At 27.9% G+C, this 12855-nt stretch overlaps 1 protein-coding gene across 1 annotated transcript; it reads left to right on the top strand.

The window, feature by feature from the left end:
- Positions 1–5785: 5785 nt before the first annotated feature.
- Positions 5786–6846, top strand: OCT59_002398 (uncharacterized protein; the record flags this gene model as incomplete). The annotated part of the gene is made up of 2 exons (XM_066144476.1): positions 5786–6743; positions 6830–6846. The coding sequence occupies 2 exons, from the start codon at positions 5786–5788 to the stop codon at positions 6844–6846; spliced, it is 975 nt and encodes a 324-aa protein (XP_065995636.1).
- Between the last annotated feature and the right edge of the window lie 6009 nt (positions 6847–12855).

Genomic DNA, 12855 nt, shown 5'->3' with positions numbered 1-12855 from the left:
TCAAAAAAAAATCAATGGCCTTTGATAAATAATTTTTTAATTGCTAAATTACATTAAATAGGTATGTTTATATAACTTCTATACATATGTAATGTACTAATAATTAAAGAATCTAATTTTTTAACAATTTTAAAATAATTTGCATCTAATAAAAAAGGGAGATAAAATGAAAAAATTAATATTTTATTTAATAAATAATTTTAAATACTAAATTACATTAAATACTAATATGTTTATGTAACTTCTATATATATTTTAATTTACTATTTAATTGAATTAAATATTAGATATATTTATGTAATTACTACATATATTTAATATACTAATGACTAATCATTAAAAGATCCAATTTTCTGACAATTTTTAAATAATTGGCATCTAATAGTAAAAAAAATAAAAAATTAAAAAATCAATATTTTTTTCAATAAACCAATTTTTAAATTCTAAATTCAAAACAAATAGTATATCTATACTATAACTTATATAATAGTATATGTAATGAATTGAATAATTAATTGTTGAATTATATTGAAAAATTTTTATAGTAATTAAAATAATAAATTATAATAATTGATATAATATAATTTATAAGTTTATTTATATATCTTCCTTATAAATTCTTAATGTGATATATATATGTTAACTTCCATAAATATGTAATGTATTATTTTATAACAATTAAAAATGAATTATAGTAATTGGTAATATTATATCAATTATAAATTTTGTAAATTTTCTTTACAAAATTTACATAATATTTATAAAACACAATGTTTATATATCTTTATATTTCAAATAAATAATAAAATAATATCTAGTATATCTTTTTTATTGAATATATTGAATATCAAAATACAATAAAAAAAAATGTCTATTATTTGGTTAAATACACTAAAATGCTAAAAGTTAACTTGGCATCAAGTAATTACAGAAAGATAAAATATAGCTTGTTGGATTATTTTTTGAGATATCTTAAATGGTGGTAGTTTCATACCTTTAGAATTAATAAATAATAAGATATTAACATTATTTATTGAAAGAATTTTTTATATTCTTAAATATTTATAAATGCTAATAACTTTTTATTTAATGATAAGGCCACACAAATTCAAATTTTCAGTTCACTTCACCCAGCCGGGTCACTTTTTCAAATTTCAATAGAAAAAAGTTAATATATAAAAAATTTATCACGTGATCAGGACATAATTTTATTGGTGGGTAAGTTTATCATGCTGCGGAGAACTTCTAGAGCGAAAATAAATTCCCCCCTTCTAAAAGTCAACCAATCAAATGTCACAATTATATATATAAACTTTTTTTACTAATAAACAATAAACCTGGGTCCCTGGGTCAATTTTAAATTTCAATGTTACATGAACCAAAAAATTGAATTTGTGTGGCCTAATAGAAATATGAAATTGCCACATTACCACCATTTAATATATCTTAATAAGATAAAGCTAACAAGCTATAATTTATTTATTTATAATCACTGGATGATTAGTTAAAATATTTATGTTCATAATGCTGGCCAAATTTACAAAATGGACATAAATGTCCGTTTTTATAATTCTGGTCAAATTTGCAAACCAGACTTTATGTCCATTTTATAATTCTGGCCAAATAATTTTGGCCAAATTTTGCTGTGCAAAATTATTTTAAACCTGGTCAAATTAATGTGTAAACTTGAAAAAAAATTGCCTTTTTTATAGTTATAAGGTGATATAAAATATTTATTAATGAAGTTGGTAAATGAATATGCAGTCAAAAATTATAAAATTGCCTTATTTATAATTAAAATACTGGATGGTGGGTGCAAAAAATCAAAAATCATGGACATAAATAATGTCTGTGCTTGACAAAGGTTATTATAAGACAAAGGATAAGCATAATAAATATTACAGACATAAATGTCTGTGCTTTACAAAGATTATCATAAATATAACAAAAATCACAGACATAAATGTCTGTGCTTGACAAAGGTTATCATAAATATCATGGACATAAATGTCCGTTCCTGACAAGGGGTATCATCATGAGCAATTGACAACAAATGTCACGGCCATATCTGACAAGGAGCATCATCAACAAATATCACGGATATAAATGTCCGTACCTGACAAGGAGTATCATTATAAGCAATTGACAACAAATATCATGGTCATATCTGACAAGGAGCATCATCAACAAATATCATGGACATAAATGTCCGTATATGACTATAAGTGAGTATAATAATATATTGATTTGTTTCTATGACACAGCATGACAAGTTAAAGTATATCACGGACATGGGTTAAAACCATGGGCAGACCACGAAGGATATAACCTAGACACTTGAGACATGAAATGTAAGGTTAGAACCTTTGTCGATCGGTTGAATGAGGTGCCATGTTATTTGATTGGCGGTCGGGTCATATTATACACAATTCTTTATTGCTAATATAATTTTCCGGTTAATGAAATTTTAATCACTTTTTTTACAAAAAAACTTAGTTTGTATTAATTTTTCTATTCCCATCCTCTTGGAATGAATGATGCAGCTATCCAGTTATTTTCAGTTTTTGTAATTACAAAATTTTTTTAAATGAATATTATTCCTTTTTCAGTCAAAGCCAATTTTTTTTCCATCATTGTAATTCTTTTATTTATTTAGTGTTTTTAATAATTTTTTTATCACTATAAAAATTTGTTTTTAAATTTTCTATTAATAAAACAGTGGCAAAAAAAAAAATAATAAAAATTGATATGAAAATATAGAAACATAATATGGACGAAATTATATTTATTTTGTAAAAGATATTTTGTGATGTGATTTTAACATGATTTATATAAAGAAAAAAACTCCATTAATCCATTTATATTTTGAAACAATAAAATGATATATCTTTTTTTTATACTGTATATTCATACTGTATGCTTATAAAAAAATAAAATCTCCATATTTTTTAATATTCCATATTTTAAAGTACTTAATTAAATTCATATATTTATTATTAAATTCAAATAATAGAATAGCATCTGTTTTTTAATACTAATATATTTCATAAATTTATAATGTTTCATACATTGCATTTATTTATTAAGTTTCATTTATTCACATTTATTGTTAACCTTTTGTATACATGCAATTTACTTTATATATACTGCCTATTATCAGAATAAGTATGTTAATTATGTAATCATTTATGAACTTAATAAATAAACGCGTTAAAAAAAGAATCAGAATAAGTAAAAATTGGCAAAAAATCGGATAGCCAATTTTTGGCTACATCTGTCCAATTTGTGACTTTTACAGCCGATTTCATAGATCGTTAGTGTATTACCAATATAAAAATGTAGATTCCATAATCCATATACAATTTTTTTGTATGGTAAAAAATAAAGAAAAATTTATATTGTAATATTAAATTTAATTTTAAATAATAATGCTTTATTAAGTAATATTAAATAAAAATTTAAATTTTAAAAATACATTAAAGAATGTAAATTTATTTGCAATTCAGTATAGTATAATCATAAAAAATATAAATTACTCCACTGCATTTTCATGAAAATTGGATTTTGACTGCTAAACAACTTTTAATTAATAAAAGAAGTCGATTTCCTTTGACCAAAATGTTCAAAATACGTTCTGAAGTGACAAAACAGAAAAAATAAAATTCATGAATGAGTACCGTTGTGAAAAACGTGAATAACCCTTCAAGTATTAACTGTACCTTCATGAAAATTAATATTCAAGCAGATTATGACCCACTGAACAACTTTCAATTAATATACGAAGTTGATTTACTTTGACTAAAGTGCCTAAAATACGCTCTGAAGTGACAAAACAGATAAAATAAAATTCGTGAATGAGTACCGTTGTGAAAAACGTGAATAACCCTTCAAGTATTAACTGTACCTTCATGAAAATTAATATCCAGGCAGATTATGACCCGCTGAACAACTTTCAATTAATATAAGAAGTCGATTTACTTTGACTAAAGTGCTCAAAATACGCTCTGAAGTGACAAAACGGAAAAAATAAAATTCGTGAATGAGTACCGTTGTGAAAAACGTGAATAACTCTTCAAGTATTAACTGTACCTTCATGAAAACCAATATTCGAACAGATTATTACTCGCTGAACAACTTTCAATTAATATAAGAAGTCGATTTACTTTGACTAAAGTGCCGAAAATACGCTCTAAAGTGATAAAACAGAAAAAATAAAATTCCATTGTGAAAAACGTGAATAACCCTTCAAGTATTAACTGTACCTTCATGAAAATTAATATCCAAGCAGATTTTGACCCGCCAAAAAACTTTCAATTAATATAAGAAGTCGATTTACTTTGACTAAACTGCCCAAAATACGCTCTGAAGGTAAAAAAAATTTGTAACTTAGTACTATCATGTAAAAATGTAAATAACTCCAAAAATATTAACTGTGCTTTCATGTAGATTAATATCTTAACAGCTTCAAACTTGCTGAACTACTTTTAATTAAAGAGCAAGATTTACTTTGGCCAAAATGCTCAAACCATAATTTGAAATATGTGTAAACAAACTATAATATTTGTTTATATTTAAATTCTGAGTTATTTAATTTAAATATGTTTGTGTTTATATTTAAGGAAAAAAAATAAAATTTTACTTCTATTTTATTAGGTTTTTGTAAATGAAAAGACAAAAAAATAATCAGCTGAAAAAATAAAAAAATTCTTTGTTAATAACCGTAATACATGATCACATGTTGCAATATTAAAATCGGAAATCCTATATTTAAATTGGTAATACGTATTACATATATGACCGATAGGCCAAATTATATCTCCTGCTATTACAATTGTAAAATAATATTAAAATTATGAATAAATTAAAAGTTTTTCTAATTTGAAAAATGCAAATCTTTCTGAATTACTCAAATTTTCAAATCTGTTTATTATAGTATAATCAATAGTTAATTTTCACTGCAAAATCTCCTAGGAATGGATAAATAAATACATATAAAATTTACTACCCAGTAAGGTTTTTTTGGATGGTTCTAACCTCTACTTATTATTTATTTTATTTATTTTATTTTTTTTATAGAGAGAAATTGTCATAATACATGTATTATTTTAAAATTAACATTTTAAAAATTAAATTGAAAAACTATAATTTATTAATTAACAATAAAATGTTTTTTGTTAAAATTATTTAAAAATTTTTTAAATTATAGCGAAAATGCTACAACAGTAAATAATATTATAATAGCGAAATTGATCAGCAAACAAATGAAAACATGCAAATATTGAATGATGTCTCAATTTAACAGGTATTTTCAGTGGCACAGGAAGAGTTTTTGCGAAAAGTTGGCATTAGAAGTTTTTTTCATTGTCATTGTCATTGACATTGACATTGACATTGACATTGACATTGACATTGACATTGTCACTGACATTGACATTGACATTGTCATTTTTTTTTTTTTATATAAGATTAATTTGAGAGTTTTTTACCAAAAAGGAAATTTTTTTATAAAAAGAGAAATGATTTTCAATTTCGAGGCAATTCAGCAGGTGTTTTAATAACAAATTGAGAAATGATTTCCATAGAAATCTCGTGACAAAATTTATAATAAATTTAAAAATAAATGATCAACAAATGATCAACAAAATTGTTACTAGTTTTATAAAAAACGCCCAATAATATCTTTTTATTGTTTTAAAATGAAAATCTTTTATATTGGAAAAACTCTTTCTTGCAAATTGTTAAAATCGCTTAAAATCCGCAGTAAATATCTAACAATTTATAGAAAATGTCTGGAAACGCTAAACGAGGTGGTAGAGGTGGTAGACAAACACGTAGCTCAAGCCGTAATTCCCAAGCAGGTGGAAGTAGGCCGACTAGTCCTGAAAACCAGTTCACCTTCAGTGCACCGAAGGAAACTGCTTCTCATCATGAGAGTATTTGGAATACCTATCGGAAAAAGCCTCAGCCAACTTCTGACAAAAAACTGACAGAAACTATGGAAGCTGAACGTGCTATGGACATGGAAAAAGAAATTGTTCAGGATACTTATGGTCCAAACTCCAAATCTTCTTCTGGTAACGACAAAGGGAAAGCTACTGAAAAGTCCAAGGTGGTCGTGAAAGATTTGTCACGTGACCCTCCCTTACTTCCGCAGAATATTGTAAACAATGTGAATGGAACCAATAAGGTTCTGACTCTTAACAAAGAAATTATTTCAACTCCTCATAAGGATCAACAACAATCTGTTGTTTTGCCTAATCAGGATAAGATTAATCTGCAAGCCGATCAAGGGTCCCAGCCCATGGATGTTGATCCTAGTAATTCTAACAAAGACCCGTCGATCATTACTATAGAAAAAGTAAAAGAACACATTGCACTTGTTCCATATGGTGAGCTTATTGGAGGAAAAAATCTAAAAACTACCAAAATTAAAAAGGCGCTACAAACCTATAATATCCAGTATAACAAACAACTTCCAGTTACCCCGTTGGGAAAGCAAGGGGCGAAGGTATCATTTTTGGACAAAGAAAAATTTGACCAATTTCTTAAAATAGAACTTGTTATTCAGGAGCAAAAAGAAGGTGATTCGGGTGAAGTGTTTAATGTGAAACTGCAACCTACCCCATTAAAGCCTGAAAAGGTGGCTACTACAAATGACAAGGATAGTGATACATCACAAAATTCCAATAATCGTACAATTCAAGTGATTGATATTCCCGCGTTTAGACAGGTACGCGAAATTCGTGAGTCTTTTGAAGATCTTGGCGAAATTGAGAAGATTTATACGAGAGGTGCTGGTCTTTACCAAGTTGCTTTTATTACGTATAAGGATGCTACTTCTATTGATTACTTGAAAGAGCAATGGAGTTATCATATTAACAAAGACATAGTTAGAGTTTTACCATTGTTATTGAGCAAAGAGGAACGCGAGAAAAGGAAACAATTCTCGTTAAGATTATCTGGGTTACATTATCAAACTAGTGGTTATGATCTCAAGGAAGTTATGACACAATGTAAAGGGAAAACTTGTTTTATCCCAGCTGTTATGATTCGTGGTAAATATCAAAGATGTCGCTATGCTTACATTCATTTTTCTTCGCGAGATGATTTGGTGGCAGCCAGTCAAATGAATATTGAATTCAAAAAGGGCAACGCTGGTACTCGACAATTATACTGGAGTAAAGAGGAAGATCGCATTTGTAATATTTGCGGTAATCCCACTCATATGGCCAAAGACTGTACTAACAAAGATATTAACAAATCTCATTCTAAACGGTTTGTTAGTGGCGCTGATAATTGGAAAAATCTAAAAAAGTCGTATGCAGATGCGGCTAAATCTAAACAAAAGCCCAGAAATAATTCTAAATCTAATAATAATATTCCCTCTGGATCACGTGATCACGGAAGACCTCGCAGTAATCATGATAATAATGATGACGATAGTGATGACTTTAATAACCATCCGATGTTTTTAAAATTCAAGGAACAAATTATTAATACTATAAGGAAGGTTGAAGATAAATTGCTCAATATGGAGTCGCTTATTAGCGATACTGGCAAGCAAATTGGTGAAGTTGTTACAACTCAACAAGCGCTTAAATGTGATAAAGCGCATCCAGTTCCAGTTAGTAAGAAAAAGAAAAATCAACAATCTGATAATAATACAGAAGTTAAAGCGAAAAGACGCTGTAAAAGTGATTCTGAATCGAGTGAAGATGAAGATGAACTTGCGAATAAGTCCAATATTCAATCACGACAATTCCAAAAATCCGATCAAAACATTCAAAATATTGTTGCTCAACAGAAGCAAATACAACAAAATCACCAGGAAACTAAATCCTTACTTTCATCTCTTTACAACATGTTAGCTGGTGGCCCTTCAGCTTCATCATTATTGGGGGATAATGATGAAGTTTTTGACGATTCCGCCATATAATTATTTTTATGATGAACAATAATATAATTTCTTCTTCTAGTTCGAACATTCAACAACAAAAAAATTTCCCCCAAATAGAAAATAACAATCCAATTATTACAAAAGAATCTTTAAAACATTCTTCAATAACGAAAATAGCTACTACGAATATTCGTACCCTTAGTAAAGATAAATTAATTTTCACGTTAGACGCGATGAAAAACAATGATATTGACATATATGGATTAGCTGAGACTAATCTTTCTTATAGACAATCAAAAATTTGGCAACAACAATTTGGTTTCCATGGTTATTTTGATTATTCACAACAAGGGGGTAAAGGTCAAGGCGTAGGAATTATCGTTAGCGATAAATACGATATATTTGTTCATAAAGCGGTTGGTCATAAAGGCCGCGTTTTATATTTAGACTTAAATTTTAGTCAAAAGAAAAATGTTAGGTTAATTCAGGTGTACATTAACGCTAATAAAAAAGAAAGAACACAAATTGAGGAGCTATATCAATATATCGAACATATTATCGATGATGGGAAAAACAGAAATATGGAAATAATCATTATGGGTGATTTCAACATTAATTATAGAAAATACTTGATGTCATTTGTTAATAATAGATGGTATTTCAAATTGTTCAAAATGCTAGAAAACAGACACCTTTTAGATACAATTCCGATATTTAACGAAGATGACGAAAATATATATACTTATATTCCGCCTAATGATTCTAACGAAAAATCAAGAATAGATTATATTTGGGCTTCATTACCAATACTTGGCCACAGTTTAAATAGTACTGTAATAGAAAATGATCATTTTACAACTGATCATAATACTGTCACTTTATCGCTTGATACACAATTATTTATAGGAAAAACATTACCTAAGATTAACAAAAGTAAAAAGATAATAACTTGTACTGTGTTTTTATATGATGAAATGGATCAGGAAGATGATGAATTTACATGGGATAATTTCCGTGCTGATTTGGATCATGAAATCAAAAGTATCAAACTCAAGGATCGTTCGATCACGAAAAGAAAACATGTTGATCATGTGTGGGATTCTCTTAGACAACTTATCATGAAATCTGCTAATAAAAATATAAAAAACAAAAAAGTTATAAAACAGAAAATCAAATGTGCTCCTGAGAAAAAGTTGTCAGTTTACTTTGATTTAAGATATATCATTAACCGTATTCAAGAAATCCGCTCATGTATCACAGGATTAAGAAACCATCCAAATCAGGAAATGATCGACAAATGGATTAATTATCAAAACGCGATAATTAAGATAAAAGACAAGTATGAGTTAGTTACTTCTGACAATAATTTTAATTTTTTAGATAATGATCAGTTCCATAGTTATCTTGACGAACTTAATGAAATTAGAAAACAATTGAGAATTGTTTTTAAACTTGAACTTAACATTATGGAACAAGAACAAATTATCTCTAACATCAAAAAGCGATGTGATAATTATAAAGATGATCAAGGGAGAATGATTCAATCTATTACAGAAAAAGAAATGGTTTCTATTTCAATTGAAAAAATTTATAAGAAAGATCATAATGGTAATGAAGTTTTAATTACAGATGAGAATCAGGTGCTGGAAGAAACAAATCGTCATTTTCAAACAGTGGCGGGCTCTGTTAATAGAAAGAAACCAATACAAGGCAGATGGAAAGAACAATATAAACCACAGCCTCATATTAACGAAAATATATATTCTAGTATTATGGACGCTCCATCTTATGATAAATGGTTAGATATTATTCAACAACTATCTAATGGAAAAGCGACAGGACCTTCAGGCGTATCAAATGAAATGTTGAAACATCTAAGTGATGATTGTAATCATATTTTATATTATTTAATTTGTAAAATTATAGAATTAGGATATTTACCAAAACAATGGAAAGAAGCGACGGTCTTTCCTATTGCTAAACCTAAACCCTTTAATTGTGAATTATCAAATTCTCGCCCTATTACTCTTTTAGAAACCACTCGAAAAGCACTTATTTCCTTGCTAAATCGTCGTTTAGCAATTATTTTGAAAGATAATAATGTATTAAAGGCAAATCAATTCGCTGGTCTGCCTAAACAATCAACATTTGAACCGATAAGGATTATGAATGAAGTTATTCAAGATTCAATCGATAATAATAATGAATTATGGATACTCTCTCAGGATATGGGAAAGGCTTATGATCGTGTGAACATTTTTCAACTCAAAAAAGCGATGGATAGAATTAAAATTCCTAACGATTTTTCGTCCCTCATTTTAGAACTTTTTAAAGATAGAAAAAATCAAGTAATCACTGCATATGGAAAAACTGCACCTTATGATGTTCTTACAGGAATTGATCAAGGAGAAGTAATTTCACCGTTGCTTTGGTGTATTTATTACGATCCTCTTTTAGCAGAAATTGATAAACAACAATTGGGATATAATATTTCTTGTATATCAAAATCAGTTGTTCAAGAAGAAGGTGTTCTTAATCAACAAAATGTTTCCATTATGGCGTATATGGATGATACTCAATGGATTACTGATGAAAAGTCAAAATTGGAAAAAATGTTATACATCGCTGATACATTTTATCGTCTTAATGATATTCAAATTAACAAAGAAAAGTCTGAGCTTATGATGAGGCCTACAACTGAGAAGCGTAAATATTCTCATAATTATAATGACAAAATTTCAATCAAGTTTGGTCGTGAAGAAATTAATATTAAAGCCAAACATCCACACGAACCTATGCGTATTCTGGGAGTATATTACAATATTGAACATGATGGAAATTATTTGATGTTCAAGATCAAGAATGAAATAGACCATTTAGTTAATCTTATGTATAAAAAGAAAATTACTGATAAACATATTTTATATATATTTAATAGAATTATCGTTCCTCGAGTTGAATACTGGTCACAAGTTATGGCTTTATCGAAAACACAAACTGAATCTTTAATAATTCCTTTTAGAAGGATGTTTAAAAACAAATTAAAATTCGCTCGTTCTGCGCCTAATGCTATACTCGATAATCCTTATATATATGGATATAGAGATTTTTACGACAATCAACTTCAAGCCAAGATTACTGATTTTTGTATTCAACTTAACGACAATGGTCTATTAGGAAAAGTTACCGAAATTCGTTTAAAATCCTTACAGGATCAATTATGGACATCACGCCCATTAATAGAAAAACTTCCATATAATCGTGTTCCGCATACACGAAAAAATAATTATATTCTTAATATGCTTTTATTATGCTATGATAATAATATTTCGTTAGAAAATTTAGATAATAATACTTTTCCATCAATTAAAGGAGGTAAAATTCCTTTGGAAGACGTGGTAGATAATGCATATTATTCTAAACATAGGAAGAGACTTCGTGAAAAGAATATTTTATTTTTAGATCAAATTATTTCGGGTGACAAATCTCGTTTATTATTATGGAAAGAAATACTTATTAAGGCTTATATTCCTATTTTTTCACAACGGAGAGAAACTAAATGGTATTCAGATATTAGATCTTTAATTACTTTAGATGGTGTTCATTTGAATCATAATATAACACAATTATTTGGCGCTCGTGTTGATAATGTGGAAGAGACTCGATCATATGATATTACTAAAAAGAATAGATCTTTAATAGCATTTTATAATCCACAATTCAACTCTGTACTTATTGGTAAAATTCACGGAATAGATGAAACACAACGACCTGTTATTAAACATTTTCATGTTGATATGTCTCGATGTACTGATACACATACTTATATATATCAATGTATGGAATATGGATGTGCTGCTAATGCATCATTATCAACACGATCACCTTGTACGTTTTCTGCTGACTGGGAATGTTTAGTACCCTTATTAACAGATTCTCAATTTGCGCCTAGTCAACTTACAAACTTAATAGAATTCAATATTTTTAATATTTTTGATTTTGCAAAAAAGAAATATGATATTATACATCGAGCGTTAACGCAAAATCACGTGATTTCTCCACAATTGCAAGAGAATATAATTTTGGATCTATTAGATTCTTCAACTTCAAGAAATGACTTGTTAATTATACAACGCACATTAGCTCCTTTTGACAATAACAATTATTATATTTTTGAGTTTTATACCGACGGATCATTAATAGAATTAGGTACTGAACAATGTAATATTAGTTGCGCGTTCGCTCAGATTAGTGATTTATTTGATATACCTCATGTCGAATTTTATTCTACTATTGATAAATGGCCTTCTGCATACAGAGGAGAATTATTAGCTGTCCTTCTAGCATTAAGCGTTGTTCCAAAAAATAGCAAAGTCAGAATTAATACAGATTCGCTTAACGTAATTACACAATTTGAAAAATTAAAGAAATCAAGATTCTCTCAAATCTCACGAGAATACTTCAAGGCTAATAATAATTTCTTATGGGCTATTTTATGTAGAATTATATTAACATTGAACTTGCATGTGGAAATGTTTAAGGTTGCTGCTCATGGTGATGATTTGGGTAATAATTATGTAGATAATTTGGCAAAAATTGCGCATACTGATCAAGATCGCTATATAGTTTTTAGACGAGACGCTTGTTTGATGAAAGTTCTTCCTTGTTGGAATGGTATTATTATTGAAAATAAGCTGCGTTCATTTTTGAAAAATTTATGCAACTACAAAGGATTAGAAAAATTTATTAATCTGAATAGAAATTCTAAATATCGCACGTTAGAAGTTGACTGGACATCCACATTTAGTTGTTTAAATTGTGATATAAATAACAATGAAACTTCTGTTTCTTCTTCTAAAACGAAAGCTCAAAAAGTTCACTTGTTAATTGAAGAAATTCCTACAATTGAACAGATGAAGAAATCTTTGCTTGACTTATATGATGGTTGGATGTGCCCT

The sequence above is a fragment of the Rhizophagus irregularis genome, chromosome 10 (genome assembly GCF_026210795.1).
Source record: "Rhizophagus irregularis chromosome 10, complete sequence".
Classification (NCBI taxonomy): Eukaryota; Fungi; Glomeromycota; class Glomeromycetes; order Glomerales; family Glomeraceae; genus Rhizophagus; species Rhizophagus irregularis.
The sequence above is the reverse complement of the archived record's forward strand: the minus strand, read 5'-3'. Positions and strand labels throughout refer to the sequence as shown.